This window comes from Numenius arquata, chromosome 8 (genome assembly GCF_964106895.1).
Source record: "Numenius arquata chromosome 8, bNumArq3.hap1.1, whole genome shotgun sequence".
NCBI classification, from domain to species: domain Eukaryota; kingdom Metazoa; phylum Chordata; class Aves; order Charadriiformes; family Scolopacidae; genus Numenius; species Numenius arquata.
The window spans coordinates 16,192,039-16,219,340 of NC_133583.1; the positions used below are offsets into that span (position 1 = coordinate 16,192,039).

At 43.3% G+C, this 27,302-nt stretch overlaps 1 protein-coding gene across 3 annotated transcripts in view; it reads right to left on the bottom strand.

Annotated features, from left to right (window-relative positions):
- Nucleotides 1-466: 466 nt before the first annotated feature.
- Nucleotides 467-27,302, bottom strand: part of USP4 (ubiquitin specific peptidase 4) — a 42,774-nt gene continuing 15,938 nt past the window's right edge. The window contains exons 7-22 of one of the 3 annotated variants that reach the window (XM_074152903.1): nt 26,896-27,039; nt 26,119-26,236; nt 23,145-23,318; nt 22,159-22,317; nt 19,637-19,861; nt 17,307-17,390; nt 16,453-16,547; nt 8,856-9,047; nt 8,195-8,283; nt 7,017-7,232; nt 6,870-6,940; nt 6,159-6,274; nt 5,766-5,915; nt 4,951-5,054; nt 3,075-3,163; nt 467-2,952 (exon numbers count right to left, since the gene is read on the bottom strand). In XM_074152903.1, coding sequence (XP_074009004.1) covers nt 2,851-2,952; nt 3,075-3,163; nt 4,951-5,054; nt 5,766-5,915; nt 6,159-6,274; nt 6,870-6,940; nt 7,017-7,232; nt 8,195-8,283; nt 8,856-9,047; nt 16,453-16,547; nt 17,307-17,390; nt 19,637-19,861; nt 22,159-22,317; nt 23,145-23,318; nt 26,119-26,236; nt 26,896-27,039 — 2,128 coding nt within the window. In that variant the 3' untranslated portion in view covers nt 467-2,850. Of the gene's footprint in view, nt 2,953-3,074; nt 3,164-4,950; nt 5,055-5,765; nt 5,916-6,158; nt 6,275-6,869; nt 6,941-7,016; nt 7,233-8,189; nt 8,284-8,855; nt 9,048-16,452; nt 16,548-17,306; nt 17,391-19,636; nt 19,862-22,158; nt 22,318-23,144; nt 23,319-26,118; nt 26,237-26,895; nt 27,040-27,302 lie in introns of all 3 variants that reach the window. The other 2 variants (XM_074152901.1, XM_074152902.1) reach the window with 2 other exon arrangements.

Below are 27,302 nucleotides of genomic sequence, written 5' to 3' on the forward strand. Positions count from 1 at the left end.
ATTTAACCTCCTCAGTCTTTTCGAGCCTGTTCCCATGTACTTGTTCAGGTTGGTTTGAGGAAATTTTAGCAACTGCAGGACAACTATTTCGGTGGCACAGCCACAAGCAGCCTTGATCCCCTGGAGAAAATGGAGAGAAAAAAGCCCAGGAGTTGCCCCTGAGATCCATGGAGGAAAACGAATGATGAGGAAGCCGCAGCTGAGGCTGCCCAGTGCCACAGAAAGGCAAGGACAGGCTTTGCTACAGCACCAGGAAAAGGCAACCCTGGATTGAGCACGAACCCTCAGATGCAGAGCGCGGTGCAGGCAAGGGCTGCTGCTCTCCCAAATCCCCACTGGCAGAGCAGGGGTTGGCTCGGCAGGACTCACCCTCCCCAGCCAAAAGAGCTCCTGGGGACCAGGCACCCCCACAACCAGCAGCCTCAGGTCACGTAACAAAAGCTGAAAATAGAACAAAACCCAGTTTCAGTGCAAACCACTCTTTAATTTTCCTCTTTGTACAACAGAGCCAGCCACTTACAAAGTGCTAGTCTAAAAACCAGGTCTGGTATCACAGCACACACACACACCAGCCCAAGCCCACCAGCTCAGAGGCAGAGAAAGTAAGAGCTGGGCCACTTTTCCTGCAGTACAACAGAGTCTGTTCAGCATCCAAGCCCATCGAAGATTTAGCCCCACTGACGCATTTCTCAGTGTCAGCACAGGTAGCGAGAGGAGGAGAACAAAAGCTGGTTCAGATTGATTTTTTTCTTTTAAAAAGATCTTTTACTCCCCTATCTTTCCTCTCTTCCCTGTTTCGGAATGCCCACATGATTTTCTTTCAGGGTAAAATGAACTAAACAAATGATGATCAGAGTAATTCAGTGCAGTGCTACAGCTTAAAACTTGCTTTTTGGATGCTCCCCCTCAGTAATGAGGAAAAAAAACCTAGAAATAAAATATTAAGAGACCTAAAAATCCCAAACAACCCCAAAACCAGACCAGCACAAGCAATTAAGCAATTGAGATCTCAGAATTTCAACGCTTTAAAAGCAGAATTCCGCAGAAGAGGATCACAGCATTACTGTGCCAGCTAAAGGCAGCCCTCCCTCCTCCCATCGCCCTCCCGGGCTCTGGCCAAGGGGCCACCCAGTGCTGCCCCCCCTGCCCTTTGCTCGGAGCAGGGCACAGAGCGAGCGACCGGCTGGGCTTTCGCTGGGTGCAGGGACAGGCACGCAACAGTTTCCTACTGGGCTTGCTGCTGAGAGCTATGGAAAGGGCAGTAGGCTGGGGTACCTGGGGTTACACGGAAGAGCGCTGTTAAGCTGAGCATCAGAAGAGAAGGTTACGGCCAGCGACGAAGCCACAGGGACCGGGCACAGGGGACTGAGTCGCTGCAAGCACACACATTTCAGGGGGAAAACCAGCAGCGCAGTAGCCTGACTTAAGACTTCTGTTCTGCCAAAGCACTTGGCTTCAAGAAAATCTCTCCTGTTTGGTTCACCACCTCAAGCTAGATCTTTCCCTAAAAAAAACCACAGACTAAGGCTCTAGATTTTTCCCATTTTTCATACGGAAGACCAGTTCTCCACTGAGGACTGATGGGATCTAGTGCTCACAGGAGTCCTTCTTCAAGAAGAAAGCTGGACTGGAGGTCCTACAAGTAACACAGAGTAAAGGACAGAGGGAAGAGCCGTTTGCCAACTGTGCTGAAAAGATGGAACCGAACTACTGAACAGCGAAGGCAAAGAGAGACCTCGGACGGTCACACCTGCAGCCTCACAGAAGATGATGGGGTGGGGAATCTAAAGGGCAGCACTCAAGGGAGAAGGAGGAAAGGCTGAAAAAGCAGTCCAAAAAAACAAAAGCCACAAGAGAAAAGGCTAAAAACTCACACAATCCATTCAGCTGGGCTGTCATCCTTACAGGTGACAGCTCTGGGGACACAGTGCTGAGCTTTGCTAGAGAACAAGCTCCAAGAAGCCACCTAAATTAGCAAGAAAAGGATAAAAATGCTGCCACTGCACAAACCATAGGAGAAACGGTGGAGACAGAAACGTGTTTGCAGAGCAGCCTGGACGTGAGGGGTGCAGGAGATGGATGAAGAGGACAAGAAGTCACCAACCTCATGGACGACTGTTTTCTCTGCAGAAGCATGGGAGCCAGAAGAGCTGTATCCTGCACTGCTGTGCAGATCAGCCTGCGCCTATGCTGGGATTCACTTCTGGTGAATCGTTTCCCACATTACAGGATTCAGCGTTCACATGAAAAAAAGCTGAGTCAAAACTGCCCAGAAGAGTCTCAAATGCATTGATGAAAGGACACAAGAGAGAAATGTTTGCTGCGTAGCAAGGGAGCAAAAGTATGATGTCGGAGACTGCAACAGGCCAGATACACAAAGATTTGAGGTCAGCTTCCAGAAAGGGTGCAGCAAGCCTCCCTGACACAGGCAGAGCCCAACAGCAACACCAGAGGGCTGGCAAGAAGCCCCCATGCCAATTCACAGAATCATACCCACCATCTTCCTCCCCAGGCCCTGCAAGGCTCAGCTGTGACCTGGCCTCCAGCTCAGGCTGTTCTCTCCCGACCCCAGCTACAACCCTCAGTCCAAGACCCGCAGCCCCAGCCCCTGCCTCTAGCCACACAGCTCAGCCAGATTTTAAAAAGAACTTTATTGAAGCTCCAATATATATTATTTTTGGCCTCTAAATACCCAAGTCTCCAGTGCTATTCTGCAACGCCCAGCACCGAATCTTTCAGTGCTAGATTTTCTGCTTGACTCCTACAGAAGGAAGAAAAAATTTCAGATGCCTCAGGCATGGCTTTAAAAGAGCGACTGCTAGCGTGATGGCCGAGTGCTGGAGGTGATGTTTAGTTGGTATCCATGCCGTCACACTCTTCTTGGGGAGGAGATGGGGCAGTATGTTCCTCACTGTTCCGGCGCTGATAAAACAGCACATACGCAGCTTTTGTCTACCAAAGAAAGAAGAAAACCATCTGAAACAATCCAGGCAGCTTGGCTGGAAATGTAACGCCCAAAGCAGGGAACTGCACTTTCAGCACAAGCTCGGGTTAGCCTCAGGCCAAATACTCACCACTATTTGGTCTTCTGAAGCCAGCGATACACTGCTGTCATCAAAGTAGTACCACTTGCCATTCACTTTGTTCTTTGCGTAGGCGGTGTCTGTCAGGAGAAACTGCAGCTCAGTGCTCCGGGGAGGGATGGCAGGTAACGCCACGCCAGCGGGGCTGCATGAGCGGTGCTCGAGGCTCAAACTGAGCGTGCACGGGAGGCCAGCAGCTAGCTTTGACATTAACTACCCCAAACCTACTTCACCAACATACACATCTTGTAGAGCACGCCAGCTGGCCCAGCTAGTCTAAATCCACATCCCACATACCAGACTTACCCCTGGTAGGCAAGACACTGGACAAGGAAACTTAGGAAAAAATACAGTTTTTTGTTCACCCCCCTTGAGCTTTCCCAAACACACAGTTTAAGACTCCGCATTTTCACACTTTTCCACATGAAAGAAAGTTTTCTGTTGATGATGGATCTGGTCTAGTGCTTGCAAGCGTCCTCACTCAAGAAGAAAGCTGGACTCAAGTCCTGCAGTCTCTTCCAACCAAGATTTCTGTGACTATGATCTCCAATCTCAAAACATATCTGCCTTCAGCTAATGCTACCCTTCAGCGACATACCCTACCAGTTAAGCACACATACTGCCAAATGGGAGTTCATCATCCCATCTTAGTAAAATGCTTCTGGGTGGTTCTAGAAGTGTCACCTACAGCATGGATCTGCACAGGCACCTGATAGAGGGAACTCCACTTACAGATGCAACAAAACCAGTGACAGAAAATACAGACTTGTCATATATAACAAAGGTGTTTTTTTCCTGATGGCATGACATGAGCCCTTGTCAGTGCAAAGGTGGAGACATTCTACTGCAAGCTAACACCAGCTGTGCAACCAAGGTCCCAAAAACCACACATTTGTGGCTTGTTTTAGAAAAAAGTCTGGAACAAAGGAAAATTAAAAGGAAAAAAAATAATCTGCTTTAACTTGCTATTGCAGCAAACAGAATTCAGGATAGGAAATGCAAAAATGGCATTAGACCCAGGTTCCGTGACAAGGTATGCCCTCTGCTCTGTCTTCCTGGCCTGGGGGCAACTGCTGCTTGTCAGACCTCGTCTCACCACCACTGAGGGAACCCAGCAAGCTTCTGCTTGGCTGGCTTAACTGCTGGCAGTCTCTGCTCCGCAGCTGTGATGCTGCACCCACGCTGGACTATCAGCTGCCCTCCAGCACGCTGCAGGGCAAGAAGCTGAGTCTTGGAGCTGAACTGACAGCTTAAGCCAAAGACTCTCCCCAGCACGCTCCACTAAGGAGCTCCTTTCCATAATGTCATGTTTAGTATTGAAAAGTCTTGACTACACTCATAAACTGGGGAACACCATCACACCTTCTAATGACTACTAACCAAGGTCCCACAGGCAACAGAGTCAGATCATAGAATCATAGAATCATAGAATGGCTAGAGTTGGAAAGGACCTTAAAGATCATCTAGTTCCAACCCCCCTGCCATGGGCAGGGACACCTCTCACTAGACCAGGTTGCTCAAAGCCCCATCCAGCCTGGCCTTGAACACTTCCAGGGATGGGGCATCCACAACTTCTCTGGGCAGCCTGTTCCAGTGCCTCACCACCCTCACTGTAAAGGTGAGGGTGAGATATGAGTTATGAGTTATGCATGAGACATAAAGATCTCATGCAGCTGCAAACTACACAAACCAGCTAACTGCTCTGCAAATCCTAACAGGAAGGACATTGCCTCCCAAGACGATATTCACCTGCATACAGAACATAGGTCAGTTTTGGATTAGACACCCTTGGTGAGGACTGCTGCAATGCACACAGCCCTCTGCCTATACGTCTTTGAGTACAAAGAACAAATAACCAGTTACTCACAGTGGCCCACTCCCATGGCTCCATAGTGATTGGAAACTGCAATGAGGTCGTACACGTATGAGCCTGCTCTTGGGTCACAGACAAACTCGGACATGTTTAAACCCCTGGAAGGAAATCCAGGAGTATCAGTACACCAGTCACCAGCACTTTTTAGGAAGTGATGCATGGCACCAGTGAAGCTCTGCAGGTAGGCAGCACTGGTGAAGCACCACACTCTGCTGCTCAACAGCCAGATGTTACTCATGTAAAGACCAGACATGTCACCCCTCCCACAGAGGGCAGGTGCTTGTAAACACATCCAAGCGCTGCCAAAAGATTTAGAGGGAGGTGCTGAACAAAAGACAGTTCAGAGTGTCCCTGTGTAGGCATGAAAAGCGTAGTCGTAAGGGATATGCTTCATCCTGCAGCAGGATGCTGACAAGCAGAAGCAGAGGAATGAGGCAGGCTTTCATCCTGTACTTGTGTAATCCTCAGTACAAGTGCAGCTCTGCCCAAGAAATTTGCTAAATCTCTGTAGAAGTTCCTTTGGTTCAGCAAAATCACACGGTTTTAACCTAATTTCAGAAGAAACACCATCTGGTAGTAATGAGCATTCTTTGAGATGTGTAGAACTGATTAAGGTTAAGATTAACAAAAAAAAAAGAACAAAAAAACAACCAACTGAACTCATGCCTGCTGTCTTGCAGCACAAACCCAGAAGGCAGAGCTGTTGCAGCTACAGCTTTAATAACAAGCCCACCCAGCAGCAACATCAGAAGTAGATTTCTCTTGACCAGCTTCTTCAAGCTCTTCCTAGCCTGAGGGAAGAATCCTACCTGATGGGGAACTCCACAACAGTGTCAAGTTTATCCCTCCAGTATCTGCTGTACGAGAAGCGTTTTAAATGCACTACCAAGATCCTGGGCAAAGACCACAAGTCAAACTTCTTTGTGGCCTGTTGATGCTTCTTACAGTTAGGGCAGTACCTGAGGAAAGAATAACAAACAAAGAAATGAATGGGTATGTTAAAAGAAAAGCTTTTGGCCTTCCATTAAAAGATGCCTCAACAGTGCAGTACAGTCCCTGCCTTATAGAAGGCATTTTGGATGACTTCTCACAGAGGAAGACAGAAGGACAGACCTGGGAAATTACCAGAATCCCATGACAAATAACAGGAACTCAAATAGCTACAGTATTTTACAATAAACATGGCAGGCAGAGCCTCTTACCACGGGTCATGTTCACCAAGTGTTTCCATAGTAGTGAAGAGCTCTATGCAGTCTCTGAGGGCTACAACAGCCTTCTTTTTCTGTGGTTGTAACATACTTCCATGTTTTTCAAATGCCTAGTGAAAGAGATGCCTGCTTTATTCAATTCCATGTAGTCTTTAACCCTTGACATCACAAAAAGGAACATGCTCACCTTCACCATGCTGCCTATTTCCAGCCACCCCCTTCCCCACCCACACAATCATCTCAAGCTTCCGCCCACTCCTTTCCGGTGTTACAAATGGTCCATAAGAGAAAATATAGTACGATCTTATTTCAAAGTTTTTTGCAAAGGGTTCTTACTTCAAAGCTTTTTTTTTGGCAAAAGAGTAACAACGGGTTATTCTGTTGCAAAACACAATCCAGCAGAACTCTCACGGGAAGAATAGTGAGATTTCTACTGGGGTCTGTGAATTCGGTTTCAGGTTTTGAGTTTTGGGAGTTTGTTTTGTTTGTCGAGCGGATTATGAACTAGACTACTTAGCTTTGAAATTAAAATGTAATTATAGGTCTACAGACCTTATCACTAAAAGATTTTAAGTAAACGTACTTCATGCTGGTGACTCCAATTTTTATGCAGAGAGCTACACCTACATTTCACCATTTAGTGTAATCTTTTAAGTACCATGCAAGTTTACATACAGCTTATTTATGACAAAAGCATACTACAACCTGTGCCTCCTGTTCATCAAAAAGTAGCCTCCGCGTATCAGAATCCCAGTCAATAGCAAGTGCAGAAAAAGCTACAAGAAAGACAAAATATTTATTGCAAATGTGTAAGGAGAAGGAAGAAAAAAAATATAGCAATTCAATAATTACCATTCACTTTTAAGATTTTCCCTTCTACAATGGAGTTTATCTCAGAGGTCCCAGAGGAATTCACAAGGCTAAAAGTGAAATGCTGCTTCTTGCAAGGCTGCAGGTCTCTTGCTGGCTCGATCTGCATACAGCCTTCAGAGTGGCAGGGATCAACTTCCACCAGCTTTTCCTTGCCTTCCTGTCCACCATCCTGATGCTCCATCTCTTCAATGTCACCTGGCAAAATTTAAAACAAGCACAATATTAAAGAGCTTTAGTGAAAGTTTAAACTGACACCTCACACATACAGCCACTCGCACGAGCCTGTTATGACACAGACTGATTACTCGAAGTAACAAAAAGACACACAGAAAAGGAAATCTCTGCTCGCTAACCACTACTTCTGAAGTTGTATTTTTTCCTTTAGCGGATGCCAGGTTTATATCCTAGCATCAGACCCGATGGAGAGTGCTCAATGCACAGCAGGTTAACAATCACACCTGATAGCACACCCTAATAAACATCCCAAGAGAGAATCAGCAAGGTTGCAGTTGGGTATCTTTACAAAAGGGAATATTTAAGTCTCCAGGAAAGTTATTTCCATTATTTGGGGGAAATGGGCAGATTTTTTCCCCCATTTTAGATTTCTCATTTAACTTGTTCCAGTTGTTACTCTCACAGCAGTACAAGTGAATCATTTCAAAGGGTAAAGGGAAACATGCATTTGCAATCAGCATCAAAGCTTCCTTGTAAGCATCTCGCCTAGGAACGAGACCTCGTGATTCTAGGTCCTTTTTCTATTGAAAATACCATTTCCACTTTATTTCTCCAAAACTTGTCTTTGTGACCTGACAGGCCAGTTTTCATCACCAAAGGGCATATTCCAAAAGGAGTTGCCTCTGGAGGGAGGCACCTGAACACCTAACAGGGAAGCAAGTACTTTCCTAACACTAGTCAAGATGAATGCACATCACACCTTGTTCTCCTGCTGCTACTTATGCACATCTGATCTCCCTTGGAAGGAAACAGTCTACAAGAATTCTCACCATAACATGCAGAAGTTCTATGCAATCGTGTGGTTTAATCATTGTAAAAAAACAACCTGCTAGAGCTTAAGCCAAATACACACAGAACAAACCAAATGCTAATAAAAAGCTTTAAGTGTTGAAAGCTTCCAGCCAATTTTGAAAGAACTTTACCTTCAACCACACCATTGGAGCCATTGCAAGTTCCCTTGTCTGAGCAGGGTGTAGAGTACTCTTCCACCAAGGGGAGTTTCACATAGCGGCTAAACAGAGGGAATATGTTTATCACACAATTATTATATCAAAGCTGTGCATCAGAAAGAACAGCACCCCTCTCCATCATTAGTTCTTGCTGTCCGATTCCCCTCAGCAAACCAGAGCCCATCCTGTGCAGCACCATTTACAGGCCACGAGCTCTCAGAATGAGTCAAACGACGACGACTCAGTAAGTCTCCGTTCTCACTGCTTGTTCCAAGTTCTACTGGCAGTAGATGGAAAAGGAAAAAATAAGTTGGGTGGCCCCATCTAAGAGCCCTGAAAACATGGCTCAAGTTCTGCTCCTGACCCACTTTGCAACAGCAAGCAGGCAGCTTCCCTTGTGACCGCCACCACCATTTTCTTACAGCCTGCTTTTACAGAGCCCAATAAAACAGGACCTTGAAACGTCCCCGGGGGCCTCCAGACACTAATGCAACACAAATCCTGGTTTATAAATCACATACAAATCAAGGAAAACCTTTCCTGTTAACCAGGATGCAGTAATCTTATTACAATGTAATTGAATGACCGACCACTAGAACTTTGCACAGGAATGAAAGGTACAGACATGACTTACCTGATCTGCTCCAAAACCACACTGTACAAGTGATCCACAGTGAGCTTGTGTTTCGGCACAGATATTAATAGCGGCTGACCAAAGAGTATGGTCCCTGAAGTATTGCTGGATTGCCTCATTGTCTTTTCCCGAAAGTAAACAGAGAGAGTAACATACTCCGAGCCATCCTCACTTGGCTTGCAAACTTCATATCTGTTCAAAAGACAGATATTTCCAGGGGTTATTTCCACTGCCAAGAAGAACAGCAGGTAGAAGCAATATGAACTCAGTCCAACAAGTCTCTCCACCGGGTCCTCCTGAGAAGGACAAAAAGGGGTTGTACTCTGTCTTCATGCTACAGACAGGCAGTTTCCTGAACACTTCTCATGGCACACAATAGCACGGGATATGTACCTACCACCGACTCGACTGCCACCTTCCCTCTGTCTTTACTCCCAATTCACACCCCTATTGCCACTCACCTCTCAAGACGTTACCCTGACAACTACACGTAGCTTCAGCCAGATCGTGGCGTCAGTAAAAAATACTAAATGCACTTCGAAATACCTGAGACAGTGTTTGTTCCCTCTGGAGAAAGAAGCCCTCTTAATACCTTGGGTCTTGCATTCTCCCAGCCTCTCGTACAGTTAATGGCCTGAGCTCACATCACTCAGCAGCCATCATTTCAGAAAACAGAGTTTGAAAACATCTGCTTCACAGAAAAATCCAAGGTCAGTAAACACACAAGAAAAAACATTCTGGAAGAAAACAAACAGCTCTGGAGAACAGTGAGAAGACTGAGACACATCTTGTGCTACTGGGCAAAACAGCAAATGAGATATTCACAGATGTCAGAATCAAAAGAAACCACGTGGTCCAACGCTACCACAGTGATGGCTCACGATACAGATTTCAGGACTATTTATTACAAAAGATTCATTTTCAGGAATGGCAAGTCATACTGCTCTTTAATCTCCTCTCCCATACTTATCTTGAAACTGAAAGAGAAAAAAAGACTTCATGGAAGATGTCACTACGCATAACGACCAAGCCCACAATCAAGCATCTGATGTACCAACTCTTTGCAGCTTTAGACACGCTACTCCCATTCTCTGAAGGGTCAAGGAAGAAGATTTCTTTTTATTCCTGTGTTCAAAATGTCCTTGTAAAGCAGGGAGGAGAAAAAAAAAAAAAAAAAAAAATCAGAATTGTAGTTCTGCTCCATCCTACTTAAAACAAGAAGGGATCTCAGCCTGGGTCTCTGCACTGAGTCAGAGTACACGAAGAAAATTATCCTTCTGGAGAACCTCAACCCAGCCCTCCAAGAGCATTAGAGATCAGAATCAGCATAAGACAGTCCAACACAAACGGCTTTCGAGGTTTTCTATCCTGTCAGTGCTACTCAGCTGGACACCAGCACTGGAAACGGTTTGCACCTTCTAAAGTTTCCTGAGAAATAGCACCACAAAGAGATTAATTATTTTACTCAGCACTGTTTAAATAACAGAATACCATACTCAGTCCCAGAACATCACCTATGATTAACTCCAGGTCCTATGAGACTCTTAGGTTGGACTCCTATAAAACAGATCAGTACACAATGTGCACGTGTTCCTTGACATTCTTGTGACTGCCTCTCATGCCACCTACACTGCTCCACGAGCAGCAATTAATGCAGCTGCCGTTAATACCCCACTCTCATGCACGTCCTGAACGAAGCCCTGCCCATGCAATGGAATAGATGGGTCAGAAAGAAAAAAGCTGAGTATTACCCATACACAACATGACACAGGTGTCATCCATCACAAACAGCCAGCATGCTGTCCCTCTATAACGCTCTGCAAAAAAGCATCTTGCACACTTCTCACTGAGAGATAACAAATGTGGTTACTAAGGTGCCCCTTTACTGACTCCACCTCAGAATAGCTTTTACGTACTAGTGTTAGAGGCAGACATATCAGAATCAGGAGCTGTCACACTCCAAATCTCTACAGCAAGAGTCATCCCTTCTAAAAAAAAAAAAAAACAACAACAAAAATAATCTTAGATAAAATACTTCATCTATAGCTTAAAGAAGGCTATAGAGCTGATACTAGCAATTAATGGACAATAAACTGCACAAGAAACTTATGTCTAACCTCAATTACTTAAAACGCATTAGTGAGATGTACACATTACAATTACCAACAGGTAATGAAGGCCTGCCACTGGATGTTACTGGAAAATAAGAACAGCTGATCGGTATATAAAAGGGATGAGGATGCACCGGGATCAATAAAACATGAATTAGGAAAGAGTCTGAGCACATGAGACAGCGACTATCATGGTAATTTAAGTAGAAAAGATGTTATGATTCTAGAAAACATCTCTTATTTAAATACAAACTGTGAGCCAATGGTCCTCAGTTGTATCCCAGGTTGCATGTTATACGTCAAATTTAAACACTTCTAGGTTAACATTTAGTACCTAAGAACACACCCTGCAAAAGGTACTACGGTTACCAGATACCCTTCTCCAGTTTATTTTTCCCAGCCAAGAGCCGACAGACCTCTCGCTTGGCTTTGCTGCGCCGTGAGCACAGTGTCCTGCAACAACGCAGATTTCCTATTTGATTTGGAACAGAAGCAACGCTATTAAAAACCTCATCTTTTCTGTTACTTCTATTCTCCTAGAGTAGCAGCTGGTATGTTTAAGCCTTTATGTTGCCTTTACATAAGGCAATTAAGTGATTCAAAAAAATCTTGGGAAAAACTATGTTTTCAAAACACGGTAGGCAAGCAGCTTCCAGAGGGTTTCTTGCTTGCTTAAAAATCAATTGCTGTTTTGTCAGCCCAACACTCTAGAAAGTCTTCTTCAAAGTTTATTTTGTGGCAGTATCCAGTATAAATGTAATGCAAATAAACTTTTGATGGGTTAGCATGATATACTGCATCTTTTTAGTTTGTTATTTATTTCAATTGTGAATTTGGCGTGAAAAGACTGTCACTGTAAAACATTACACAGTAATACTTCCTGATAAAAGGCAGCTGCTCCCCTTCATTAACTGATACAAAGACAGTTTTCTTTCAGGAACAGACACACATTACTCAGTGTGAGCAGCCGTACACTCCACAACTACATCACCGGTCAGCACAAGAGGATCTTTTCCAAGCTAAACATTTTGCAGACCATGCAGGCCAGCAGAGCCACCCTTTAAGTCATAAGAAGCAAATCTTTTCTTGTCACTTCTTTAAAGAATTGGCCTTAATTTAAAACCAAAATAACGAAATGACAAGGGGTAATGGCTTTAAATTGGAAGAGGGGAGATTTAGATTAGATATTAGGAAGAAATTCTTTACCGTGAGGGCGGTGAAGCACTGGAACAGGTTGCCCAGAGAAGCTGTGGATGCCCCATCCCTGGAAGTGTTCAAGGGCAGGCTGGATGGGGCTTTGAGCAACCTGCTCTAGTGGGAGGTGTCCCTGCCCATGGCAGGGGGGTGGAACTAGATGGTCTCTAAGGTCCCTTCCAACTCTAACCATTCTATGATTCTATGAAAATGCTTTTTAGTGGGCACTCAAAGTCTTCTTCACTTACTTTGGGGAAATAAAAAAATCTCTTAACTATACATTATTTCAATCACATATTTTTAGTTTCAAGTGGAAGCAAGTTTGTTCTTTAAAGGTAGAAGATTTTAAAGACTTTTTATAATATTTTTTATTCCTCTCTTTAATAAACAGCAAGATATTTGCCTGTAATCTAAGAAGGTAACTAAGCTGCTGCAATATCAGAAACTCCTGAAGTTACTGGCAGCAGCAGCAATCTGAACATACGACCACCAGGCTTCCCCATTCACTAGCCATGGATCACCCAGCATCTTCAGGAAGGCAGCACGCCCTGATCTGACATGTCACCTCTGGTAACTTCTGCCAGAAATGTTAAAACTGGGCCTACAGCTTGACGAGCACTTCAGAAGTTTCTGTTTAATCCATCCCTGCCCCACTCTTGAGCCACTTCCACACGTACACCAGGACAGGGGTGTGCAGAGCAACATGGCACCCCACACCAGACCAGAGAACGGTTGTTTTAACACTGCCCTGCACCCCAACCCGGGTTACCTCATAGTTCCACAGTTACGGTACAGGAACCAATGCTGGGTGGTACTCAGCTGGCACTCAGAATAAGCACAAGCTATGTTTTCATGCTAAAAACATAAAAAGCAGGAAATTTTAGGAACACTAAACCAGTTAGGCTAGAAGGAACAAGTTAACCAGGGAACGCAGGGGGAGCAAACACGGCTGCTCCTGCCCTGGTTTTGGAGAAGAGGCCCACAAAGAGAGTGGATGTGGCAGTGCCTGGGTCCAGCCCCAAGGCAGGTAGCAGTGGCAGATGCAAGTCAGAGCAGCATTTGCTTCTGATCAAAAAAAGCAAGCAGGCAACCCAAGTCCCAGCACTAAAGGAAAACGTACAAGGGCCAGTGCGATGGCTAAAAGTGCCAGGGTGGGGATGTGTGCAGGAGTCCTCTCTAGCAGGTATAAAGTCATCCTTTCTTCAAGAAGCAGAAGGCAGAGATAGACCTCCATGACTACAAGTACATTTCCCAATGGAAAAAAAGTTTTAAAGCCAGGAGAAAAATATTCATGTTACTTTTGAAATTATGCACTTTTTTAGCAATGATGTACCAAGTCCAAACAGGCAATATTATCCCTCCAAAAGCAACTCAGGTAAACCTCATCACCTTAGACTAAGATTTAGAAAGCCTGGAAAAAAACAACCAAACACACACTTTATAAAGCCAGTTTCAACTTAATGAAGAGTTTCAGTTCACAGAGATTCCCAAGTATTTCTCAGACCATAATAATAAAAAAAAAAAAACAAACCCAAAACCAAAACATATTTCCTGCAAGGAAAAGCTAAAGAAAAAAATAATCACTATTTCTTAGAAAGATACTAGAAACACGTAACACATGCAGTAAAAAAACGAAAGAGAAAGCAAGCCTTCAGCACATCCTCAGTGTCATTGGTTTGCCAGAGCCCAATGAACCCAAAATTTAACACAGCTACTCTTAAATTCAACTGAGCCCTTTTTCTCAAAGCTTCTCCAAGTGCTCTGGGAGAACACTCTCACAGCCTGTTCGCCTTAGGCTCTACAAGCAAGTAACAGCAAAAGGATAGAAGTCCCTAAAGAATCACTCAAACCTGCAGTTCCTAAATCCCAAACTGAAGACCCACCCTGATCAATCCCACTTTGTCATAATCTGAACACAATACTGATGAGCAGGTCCCGAGGAGGGACACAAAGATGATCAGAGTGCTGGAGCACCTCTCCTATGAAGACAGGCTGAGAGAGTTGGGATGGTTCAACCTGGAGAAGAGAAGGCTCCAGGGAGAGATCTTATAGCCTCTTCCAGTACCTGAAGGGGGCCTACAGGAGAGATGGGGAGGGACTCTTTATCAGGGAGGGTAGCGATAGGACGAGGGGTAATGGCTTCAAACTGAAAGAGGGGAGATTTAGATTAAATATCAGGAAGAAATTTTTCACCCTGAGGGTGCTGAGACACTGGAACAGGTTGCCCAGAGAAGCTGTGGATGCCCCATCCCTGGAGGTGTTTAAGACTAGGCTGGATGGGGCTTTAAGCAACCTGGTCTAGTGGGAGGTGCCCCTGCCCATGGCAGGGAGGTTGGAACTTGATGATCTTGAAAGTACCTTCCAACCAAAACCGTTCTATGATGTATGGTCAAATCCCTCCTTTCATACCCGCTTCAGCAGATATTAGGACCTTAATAGATGGAAACAGAGTGGAATTTAAGAACATTCACACTACTATTACCATTTCTCAAATGATTTAATTAAGCCTTAGAACACTTAAGAGCAGACTTTTTACAACCAGACAAAGCAAGCAGATTGTCCATAATAAAAGTAATTATGCCTTTGCCTTTAAATAAGAACCTTTGCTCTTCATGAACAACTATTTCGCTATTGCGTTTTTGAGGCAAGACTTCCTCCCAATAAAAGAATGCTGGTTTTTAGCTGTAGGTTAGAATATTTTTAACATATCTTTTTCCTAGCAGCATCACCCATTAAAGGGAGTTCCTATGAGCAGCTTTCTCCTAATTCTTGCCCTGGTGCCTGGCTGCTTGCTCTTACCCCACAGTGCTGAAAAGATCTTAAAGAGTGTACACGGAAAAACAGGATCAGCAAGACTTCCTCCTGCTACCTCCCCTCTTCCTTGGAGGATTATTTTTAACCCGGGTCAGTTCACTCACTGTGACTCACAGCATCACCTCATTTACAGTTGTGCCTGCACATAAAAGGAAGTGGGGACTGCAGAGGAAAACACACGTGGAGATGCAGTTCAGCTAATCCTTCCCTCCGGCCCTGGAGCTGACCCAATTCAGACACAGTTGTTTTCTGTGGAGGGATATGCAACATGTTATGCCTGTAGGAAAGTGTAGGTTTTTGTAATTACCAGTACAAAATTGTAATTACGTCTAGTATCATGCTTCCCCCCCCTATTTTTTTTCTAGCTTTGGAGACAGACTTACTTACAATCTAACACTTTACAATACCCTCACAAAACAGATTTCACAGAAGCCAAATGTCCTTTCTAGGCATCCTAACTCACCACGCCTTTAGCTGCAATTGAAGACGACAACATAACAAGAACGGGCAGAAAAACTCAGATATTTCATCTCGGCCATGAGGTCACAGACAGCATGGCAGAATAGCATCAAGCAGTATGTCACAGCATCACGCTCAGTGAAAGGTACACACTGCACCACGGTGTATTAGTGCAGGACTTCGCACCGGCACAACAATTTTATGGAAGCAACATCCTTGCACTGGAATATTCTCACATGAGAAAGAGTGGATTTGGGCTGAGGGGCTGGATTTGACCTCATAAGCCTCAAGTTCAGTTGTGAGCCTCAGAATCCATTTTGCGCTTCATGTACAGTATTTTTCATTTTCCAGCTGCAACAGAAGAACAAGGCTTCTGCTCTCCTCACCAGACTTCACAGATGACTGGAGACATCTCATCCACCATATGTACGTAGAACACCAAGCACAACCAAATCCTCAGCTTCGCTGAAGTCCCTCACAATCATAGTTACAACACAAACAGCGTAAGCGCCAGTTAAGAGTCTATCAAGAACCCTGAGTCATGGTTAGCTGGCTGCTATAACAACTATGATGGTTTTTGGAAAGTCAGAGTACAACAGCTTAGACTTCATGCTTTCCTAGTAACAGCTCCAAGGCTTTTGGCTGATTAGGAGCATAATAACAGTAATCTTGAGCTTGTCTAAAAATGCCATGAAAGCGTAACTGTAATCCAGACCCAGATTATCATCTCTGAAATAGACATGTAGAAAGTTCCAAACTGCAGAACACTAACCAAAAAGTTCATTATTACCCGGGGCCATGACTTCCTTTGTGTTAGGAAAACACCTACTAAACACTGCACATGCTGATCTGCTGCTAGGAGAAGTGCTGTATTACTGCTAAATCATGCAAAAGATCTACTGGAAGACTTAAGTTTTGAGGGGGGAGGGAATTAAAAAAATATCGGGTTTTATATCCTGAAACCAAAGCAAATGTTTTGCAGTATTCTTCGCATCGTGGCATCTTCCCACTTTACTCACACAAAGATGTCGTCTTTTGGCATGATATGATTTAAACCTTCATCCATTTGGAATATTTTGTGGAATCGATGATTATACACGTCTGTCACCACCATCTAGAACAGCAAGTGATATTTGCAAAAAGATTATAATAAAACCTTACATAAATTTAGACAAACTAGCTTTAAATTCAAGCAACAGTTTATTCCTATTCTTTCTTTATCAGAATTTTCAGCGCACCGACATCAACAGTGTTTTCTCTAACAGCACCCAGCAGCTAATCAGCTGTATTTGTTAAGATGGATCAGAAAAACAAAGCAAATAGACTGATTTTACAGAGGTACTGAGGAGATACAATTCCAACAGCTGCAAGTCAGCCTGGTGGAAACAACAGCACAGATCCCGACATCAAAGTGGGAAAAGGCTAGGATTTCAGGCACAGATCACTCACATCTATAATTAACTGAAATGAATTGAAGTGCTACACTGGCATCCTAAAAATACCCCACCAACTACAAAACCATTCCCTCTTGAAAAGCTCTGTTATTAAAAGGATGTCCAAGAAGAGGTAGACCCAAAACAGACATTGAACATCTCTCAGTACTAGGAAACTACGCTATCAAAAATGTTGGGGGTGGGGGCTAGCTTTCTGCCCCCTCTCTTAAACCTCTCTACGGCAATGGAAGTATCAGAATAAACACAGATTTTTCCATGCATCCTTTTGTTTTACAATCAAAGAATCACATTCAAGCTTGTTAGGGTTTTGCCACTATTCCATTAAGTTTAAGTTTGTCACCCATCTAAAAGCTAAGCCACCAAAATTCTCCAAGAACAAGAAACATTTATGAGAATTACTGTGCTGCATTTATCCTTACATTTTCTGCAGGAACACCAGAGAGTTTGGAGAGTGATTCACACAGATCCGAGATGGCCCCCATCATCGGCACCACAACCCGGTACTAGAAACAGAGATAACATCATGCTTACACCAGGCAAAATAAACCCATGCAAGGCTGAGAGCAAGAAAATGGAAATAAAGCCTTTAGTTCATAAGAGTTCTGCTAAAGTTCAGGTCACAGCTACACACTTCAAGGTCTTCCGGATCTCAGCTCTACCTCACAAAGCAGGGATTTGGAGGGAATGAAAGGGCCTTAAACAGTCGGCCTGCTTTGATCAGGCTCAGCAGTAGTAAAACCCACCATAAATTTAAAAAAAAAAATAAAATCACCAGACAGTGCTTGTGCAGCGTCAAGGCACCCCCTTTGTCCCTGCTACGCCCCATCAACTGGGGGCAGGCAAGAAGCTGGAAGGGGACACTGGGCAGTTAAGGACAGCTGTTCTGAACTGCCCAAAGGACTATTCTGTATTATATAATGTGATGCTCAGCAGTAAAAATTATGATAGAGAAATAAAGGGTGTTTTGGCTTTCAAGCTTATTGCTCAGCCACTGGCTGGTTGGCTCGTAGGAAGTGGCAAGTGATTTCCTTTGCATCATTTGTGTCATTGTCCCCACCTCCCCACTTCTCCTTCACCTGTTTAAGCCATCTTTATCTCAGACCATGTGTTTTCTTGCTTTTGTTCTTTCCAGTCTCCCCTCATTCCTGCTAGGAAGAGGGCAAGGGGGAATGAGCAACAGGCTGTGTGGGTCCTTGGCTGCTGGCCTGGGTCAATGCACCACTTACATTAAGCTACAGAAAGTACGAGCAGCACAGACAGGAAGCCTCTCACACTCCTAAGCAGAAACATCTCGTAAGGCAGTGGGAACGCTCTGCCTCAGATGCTCAACATACGATAATCTCTTGGTTCCACTTCTAGTGCTCTGAACACTTCCCTGAAGACAGATCTGTGAGCTTTTAACACAATTAAGTGACATTCTGCAACCAGGAAAGTGCATGAATGCAACAATACAGGCGGACCAGAACCCAAGTATCTTAAGTTTGGTTTAACCCAGCATCCTTCCTCCATCAAGTAATCAGTACCATATGTTTTAGAGAAGGATTCAAAAGGCACAGTAGGTTATAGATAGGCACACACTCAGAATTATGTGGAACATACCTGCCCTGAATAAAAGGAATTATGTACCAATATTCACCGGGATCTTCTCAGTTATACTATCCAACTGCATATTCCACTGCAGCCACCAGAGGCTTTCAGTTCACCTTCTCTCAGCACAACCCACATGGCAGAGACACAATTCCTCCTTGTGTCACACACCAGAGGAGAATTGCTCACAGTGAGACTGAAGGTGGGATGTAGAACATGCATGTGGCCAACTCATCTAAAAGAGCTCCAGGTAGCAGAAGTTCTGTTAATCTTGATTCTTTAAAGTAGAAGAATTTATCCTTTCAGTCTCTATGCTATTGGTAATCTTGCTTGTTTTCTCAATGAATCCATTCTCTGTTCTTGCCCTTTATAAAGTCTTGGTGACAAGAACAAGCGTAGCCGTCCTTGATTTCACAGTTGTACAAAAGGCAGGAAAATTTATTGTGAAGTCAGCATACATCATTCTCCACTACCTATCATCCCCCTAAAACTAACAGTGTATATACAAAGCACAAGTTTAGCATCTGCAGTTAAAATCCACAGCACATGCAAATATTGCCAATCAGCACCTCCAAAACTGCATCAAGGCACCCAGTCACTCTGCTTGGGCCTCCCACATCTTGTGCTTCTCTTGACATGCGTGGCAAGCACAAGGTTACGTTAGGTATGGCTGTGTCCACCCACAGGCCCATTTGAAAATAAAATTAAAAGTCAGACTACATTATAATCGAGCAGGCTTTAAAAGCAATCAAGTAATTTTTCAGTTTTTTTAAAAAGGGGTTGTTTTTCATTTCTGTTTGAAGTTCAGAGGCCTTATCCTTTGAGATAAGTTTCACCTTTACATTCCCAAGGTAACAGGAGGTAAACGTGACAATGCAAACGCATTACTGCTTTCAGGGAGAAGTACATCACACACAGATCATCTCATCACAGGAACAGGGGAGCCAATTCCAGCCAACCCATGACCAGTCTCACAAACCAAGACTTTACAAAGACACTTGACTTCACATGTTCAGTTCCCAGTTTTTACATTAAAAAACCCATCCCAGCTCACTCTACGGTGGACATCAATGTCCTCTATTTACTTGAGAAGTCTCTGCTTCAAAACCTAATAGAAAGACTCAGATGACTTAAAGAAATTTGTGTCTTCAACATGTCTCACCTGGACAGGTCTACGTTGTGGGTCTGCATATACCAGGGTAACTTCCATAAGGCGATCTCTCCTCAAGGGCAGCGGAAGGGTTAAGTAACAGAAGGGATCAAAGGTCACAGAAACCTTGGAGCATTTGGGACAAACAAGGGTAGATTTGAAAAGACCATGAAAAATATCCACAATGATAGAATCATTCCTCAGCCTATGATTCTCCCAGGCCTCTTTTGCCACCTCCTATAAAAAGAGGAAAAAAAAAAAGAAAAAAAAAGTTATTTCTCACAAATACTTCCATAGCATGGCAAGCCCAGGGATCAAAGAAGACTCAGAACATTGATACTAACGGGTAAATTTCACAGAAAAGGAGGGGGGTGGTCTACTAGTGTGTCCAGCATAACACACTGGGATTTCTTCTCAGTGAAACCATGGCCTTACGTCAAGTCAAATGTAACACATATATTTTAGCCAAGTCACTTGGTCAGGTATTCCTTGGTGCACGCAATGCCAGAACCATGAACGGAGCCAAGGGGACAGTGACAGGGTTACAGGCTGCTCTTCGGGACAGCAAGCTGCTAACAAGATATGCTCTGCTCTCCTCTAAGAGGAATGGACTGCTGCCCCCCGCTTCTGAAAGACAACTGCCATTACAGCTTCCAAAAAAAAAAAAAAAAAAAGCAGAGAGCTTTTTCTTCTTGGAAACTGATGGTCCATGTCTCACAAAGAAAGTATAAAAGAAGACGAATTATAAACCCTTGAAGACTTCACAACACAACTTACAAACTCCTCACCTAAGGGCATCTGGTAACCGGCATTTGTCTATTCAATGGTATCAGAGCCTCTTCTTATCATAAGACTTCTAGTTTATAGTACAATACCTTATATTTTTTATATATATATATATATATCTCAAGTGAAATAAGAGCCATAGATACACACACACTGCAATGCTACTGTCATTAACCAGGATGCTGAGATGGGAACAGAGTAACTGCTCCAACAACTGCAGTGATATGGATGCAAACCAGAAACACATGTGTGCCTCCTACATCAGGGGGAGGGAAACACCTAAATAAAATGAAGGCATAAAATGATGCTGGGCATCCTCTCCATCCCACAATTAATCAGCACTTCTTGGAAAGATTAAATGTACTACTTCTTGTGGTGTTGCCACATGCACTGTATTATGCAAAAAAAGGCAAAAGACATGAAATTATTGCCTGTTAAGAGGAAAAACAACTAGTCACATACAATTCCTAAAAATAACCACTGCATCTGGCTTTTAGAGGCTCCTTATACATCTTTCCACCAAATATATTTACCCTGGACTCTGCATTTGTCAGTATGTTGCAGCTGTTTGTATTGCGACAAGTGGTAAAAGCTTGATCAGGAGAACATGAGTTCTCTTAGGGAAAGACATTTCACTATTAGGTGTCTCATTTTAACACAAGCATGGTGTTTGTCAGCTTCAGGGAAACAAAGAAGTGTCTGCAAAGGCCTCGTGTATCAGCATTGACTGGGAAACAGAGGATAGGGAAAAGGGAGGAAGAAAAAATGAACAGAAGAGAGTTTTCTGGCCTCTGTCAGGAGAACGGCATAAGATAATTACTTTTCTCTATCTAGGTAGAGTGGGTAACCGGAGCCCAATGGTGTTTAAATTCAAATTTCAATTAAATAAAACATAAGGTTTCTTTAATAGCAGTGTACCCGCTTCCACAGCACCAAAAAAAGAGAAAAATCAAGTCAAACCTCTTAACGAGATGTAGGTAGTTCACCAAGCCCTAGGAATTCATCAAGATCCATAGTTGTACCAAATCACTTATATCCTGGTTCTCTCCTTGCCTTGACCAGCGCTTTCACAGACCCTATTCAGCCTGGTTTTAAATCTAGCTCATGGATTATATTTGTCTAGAGGCCATGAGGGAGCACACATGAGAAGTCTGGCCTAAAAGCTCATTCCATTTGACACTGCTGTCTACCAGCGGGACACCAGAATGGCTGCTTAAACCCCGTGCCCAGGGCACATGTTCTGACCCTCATTTGAGGGGCACCTCAGCATCTCTACATGAGAATGCTCCCAGTCCCAGCCAAGTTCACATGCATGTATGATGGCCTGCACCGTAAGCACTCTCCTCAAACTGATGCTAATGCTATGGTTCAGTCTACCTGGAGGAAGAAGGTGGGCCTGAGCGGTCAGAGTAAAGCTTATGGTAGTAACTACAGCCTACTTTTGGGTAGATGTTATGCCACGAGATAAAATTTCCTTTCCACTGCCGCATTGTACCATAAGCGTGTCTTCCTGCACACCACTACAAGAACATTCTGCTGTAAGGCAGAGCAACAGCAATGCACCATGAGGTGTCACGAAGAGTCAGCCAGGCCATAAAGCACAACAGGGTTCCCTCCTCCCTGCTACACTGCTTTGTGAGAGGATGACTGTGTGGCCTGTGAGCAGGAAGGCCAGGAAGTATCACAAAACTCGATTAAACTCCCTCAGAAGCACTATCTGCCCTGCCCTCAAGTACAGGGCACCATACCGAATCAGGCCTGCCATTGGCATCCTTCAGCTCCAAGTAGGGCTTCTTCTTCACTCTGTTCAAATCCTCATGCAAGCCATCTAGAAGAAAGGCCAAGAGCTCCTGGGAATCTTGCTGCTGGTATCCTGAAAACTGAGGTGCAAATCGGCCAACCTGTGTCTGAAACAAGAAGGCAAGAGTTAGAAGGGGGTGAGCATGACCTATGTGCAAGAGACAGGAATAAAAACACTCACCCTGGCTCTTGCAGAGATCAGCTCCATGCTACCTTATGTTAGCAGGAGACCACAGTGAGCTGGATGCTAATGCAGTAAGGGTGTCAGAATAAATTTCCCAACTATTTTTATTCCCCCCACACACACAGTGTTGAGAGGGAAGAATGCATTCAGTGCTGCAACTGTAGAAATCTAAGTTATCCATATTAATTTAAGAACCTGCAAGCAAAACAACCAGTACACAAGACCTGTCTGCCTGATGCATTTTGCACTTTAATTTCTCTTTCACTAACCTACAGTTCCCACAATGCAGACTTGCCATAAGGCAGCATATTGAAGCAAGACCGAAAATGCTTGCACACTAGACCAATAAATAACGTTATAGACAAGGAGGTGCATTTTGCTCACCACTTTATCATTTCACTCTCTCAAATTTATAACTTGCACACCTTTTCACAGCTGGCAATTCTCATGACCTTGCCTAGTTTTGTAGCGAAGATCATTTTGATGCATCTGTAAACAACTCTCAGGCTGGAAGGTCATTTACTGAGAAGGGCATTTAACATTACAGAGCAGTAACCAGTTCCGGGGTATGACACTACTCACTGGCAAGTTCTTCCCTGTACCCTGCAAAGCATTTACATAAAACATGAAACAACACTGTAGCAATTCTGTCACTACAGCTTTCATAACACCAAAATAAGTGGAAGGCACGTTAGCTTCCTCTGTTTCTTCTGTCAAAAGAGCTATGCTACAAGAACATGGAGTACTTACTTTAAACATACGTGGGGCCACGTGAGACTGCCTCCCAGACCAAATCTGTTTAATGAGCTCTGCATAGGCTTCTGCAATTTCTCCTCTCATCCCCAGTGGATTGTTCTGATTTATTTCAGCTTCATATTTATCTTCCAGGAAATAGTCAGTCAGAGGAGGGGTATTGCTCAGACACTGAAAAAGCATTAAGAAACAGATTTACTGCACAGGACAATAAATCTGTGTGACAATGAAATAACAAAACCAGCCTTCACATCAGAACATGTACTAAGCTATTAACAAACCGGTGAGACTGAATTTGAGTACCTATTTAGTAAAAAAAAAAACAAACCCAAACCTATTGGAAGGGTGGGATACTGTAACCATTGCAACTCAGAGCATGGCTGAAATAAAAGAAACACCACCAAATACCTCAGCCTTCAAAAGACTACCAGCTCATTTCTGAAACACGATTTATCTTGCAGGTGCCGCAATGACTTCTCTCCTACACAGTGCATTTACCCCCCGGGTGTAAGCTTCCCCTCTGGAGCAGTTTCTACTGGTTTATCTAGCTTGAGGCATAAGGCTCACTGGTCTGCAGCTCCTTGGTTCTTCTTCAGAAGTTTCTTTAAAATTGGCATCACATTTGTCCCCTTCCATTTCCTTGGTGCTGAATAATTTTAGGCATTTATTTAAAGTTACTGTATTTAATAGTTCAGGAAAGCAAATAGCAAACAACCTTCCGAAAAAAAGATACAGACTTTTGGGAGGAAGAGATCTGCTCTTGGGATCATGTCCTTCCACGTTTTGTTAATTTGTTCCGTAACTTCCACTGACACTTCAGTAGAGTCTCTTGGTGTAATGACAGAATCATGTAGGTTTGAAAAAACCTTTAAGGTCTAGTCCAACCACTAACCTAACACTGCCAAGTGCAGTGCTGAAGTCTTACCAAAAAAAACCACACCTGCAAGTGTCAGAAGAGTAAAGATCACAATCACAGTCCTGCCAATACTCACCAATTCTATAATTAATGTATGTAGACCTGTTTTTCCACACATTACTGAGGTGGTAGGGTAGGTTACCTTACTGATGCATGACATAGAAATCTGCACAGAACAGGAAGGTCTTTAAGATGTCACCTTAACGTTATCAAGTCTACATCCCATATTCACTCTCTAACCTCGAAATCCTAATACAAGGAACAGTGAGAGTAGGAGAGGCTGTTCTTCCTTAAGGTGAAATACAAGCTATACATTGTCCTACAAAGAACCAAATGCCATTAAAAACAGTCACTATCAAAAAGTTAGCAAAGTTTAAAGGCAGGAAGGATATCACTCCATATCTACTCTCCCATTTATATACTGACTATCAGCATATCATGGTAATGATTTAATACGTCCTGGGAAATCACCATAAACCTCAGGATGCAAGTAAAACTAGCACAGGAAGTAGTTTCCCTGATTCAGTAATTCAAAGACTCAAAGCTTATAGCAAGAAGCGACACTCTGATAAGTAAGGCAAGACTTGGACGTGTGAACAAAAAAAAGAACCAAATCTGAGATACGATCAAAATTACTAGGGTTTCAAGGCATCATAGTATCAAGAAAATATTAAACTGGGCTCTTTGTGAATGCCTGAGATTTCAGGTCCCATAGCAGATGCCTGTCCAGTGCTACCCCAGCTGGGTGCAGGTACACAGATCTCCCAGCACAGTTATACCAGGCAATCTGGAGAAGGTCAGGAAAGTGCAGTCCTGTCCTTTAGCCAACTCCAGTTTCACTGCCTTGATGTGTTCCTTGTGGAATTTATTTCCTACCAGATTTTTCCCGTTCCAATGCCCAGGTGTTAAGTGTCTTTCTCCAGGCAAATGACAATGAAGTGCTTGTAGCCTGCTATCATTCGACACCAGCCTCTCACTGGGAGACTGTTGCTGCCAAAATTCCAATAAATTCCAAAAATTAAGACAGAAATTTACACTTGAAAGTGTAGAAAATTAAAGCCTAATAGTAAATGCAAGGAAAAAAAGTAATTGGTCCTTAAAACAACTAGTTTGCATGCAAAATTAAGATTGAAGTGTGTTTGGATTAAGTTACTTTGTCAATAAAAAATTAATTTTAAAACTTGTCTCTTAGCTATAAAGTTCAAGAAAATATAATATGGTTTAAGGTTACCATGACACAACTGAAAATAGACATGCCAAACAAAAAAGCGAGGCAGTCCAAGTTTATTGTGGTATCCTGAATACCACATGCATAATGCATTATAGTTATTTTAAGACCTGTTCTAGCTTTCAAAGCCACCACAGAGTGACAGAAGTCACTACATAGCACTTGAACCACACTAGAAGTCTGCCCATTGCTTAAATCAAAGTTCATAACAGTTGGCTCATATTCTGTTTTAATTTCTTAGCAAACAACTATCCCTAACAAGTTTCTGCATTTTTTAAAGATGAACCAAATAAACCTAAGAGATAGGTATACTAATAATTATTAGCTTTGCATAACTGTTACAACCTTAACACCCCACACAATGACTCTGAATCCTTCCTGTGGCTTTTCATACTCACTAATTTTTCAAGAATCTCTGAAACACAGACTTTGCATGCGTTGATCTGCTCATGTTACTTATGTGGTCCACACAAGTGAAAATGTCCTCCACATCAGCACATTTTTGTCAGAGCACAGCGCTGGGACCTTACAGTTAGGCATCTGTTTAGTGTGACTTTCCCCATAGCCTTTTCAGAAGCCATGTATTTCAGATCCGGTCCTTAATACTGTACTATGATTCATAGTACTAACGTGCTACGCATAAGGCAAACTAAATAAGAACTGATTTTTTTGGTTGGGGTTTATTGTTTGTTTTTTTTTTTATTCCAGGTGCAGTCTCCTCATGAAATCACATTAAAACATGATTTCCTCACCACAGATTTTAATCCATAATCTCTGTGAGACTGCTCTTTGATTTAATTCTAAAGAGGGCTCTTTCCAATTCTTACCTGTAATGCAGAATTCATGAAGCAGGTATTTCCAAGGTTACTGAGTCCACAGAGTCCAGGTTGTGACAGGGAAGCATTGTCCCTGCAGTTGTAAGAGTTACAGACAAATCCAGAACCTCTGGAAGAAAGACAACACAGTGAACTCCACAATGAGTTTACCGAGTCTCAATACTGCTTAAGGGTCACATCAAATAAGAGTCAAAAAACTGTTTCATGAAATTTTTTAACCATCCTACATGTTTCTGCTACTTCATAGTGGCTAATGCTGACTACCAGGAATGTGAAGTATACATGCTAACTTTGGAAACATTAATCGTTACACAGTCTATTATTAATTTATGGCTCATTACATAGTAATTTCCTCTGTCTACAAGTACACAGCACACTAATGCAGCAAAAGTCCATTTAAGTCTATATGGTATATTGTAAGACTTAATAAGAAAATTATGATTTCTACCTGGAAAGGCTTCTACTACATTGGCAGATGGAGAAAATAATATAATCCCTTCTCTTATACCCCCAATTCCCTTAAAATCAGGCAATGCTAAATGACTAAAAATCAGTAGGTTAGTAAGCTCCGGAACATGCACTACTTTTGCAAGTGAGCAAGGAATAGCAGAACACAGTGGTTTCAAAAGCAAAGTTTGATAAACAGGTACACAACGAGTAGCAGAACCCCTCATAGGACACCAACACACTTCTTTTTCATGCAGGCAAGGATGCACAGGATTATTCACAGGAAGGACAAAGAAACAAAAAGAACATTCCTGCTCTTACCCCCTGCCCAGGTGGGAGCTGTTCAGTCCATAGGAGTTACTGCTATCACCGTTAGTAATGACAGAAGTGGCAGACATTGGGGAATAAGAACTTGCTGATGATTTTGAAGAGGTAGTAAAGTTTCTGCTAGTTGCAGTGCTTGATCTGGGAGAAAGGAAAAAGAAGTAGAAACAGTGCTACTACTTTTTTCACCCCCAGTCCCACCTCCCACAAAACTCCAGGGACTTGGGACATTACAGTTAGAAACAGTAAATTCTGTATGGAGGAACTATCTGCGCGATCACACTTCCAAACACTTGTCTGGAACAGAAACCTCAGACAAAAGTATCAGAAGCAGGAGTAACAATTCCCACTCGAAGCAAAATCTGGGTCCCAGACTGAAATAAGTAGGCAATTCAGGTGGCAAG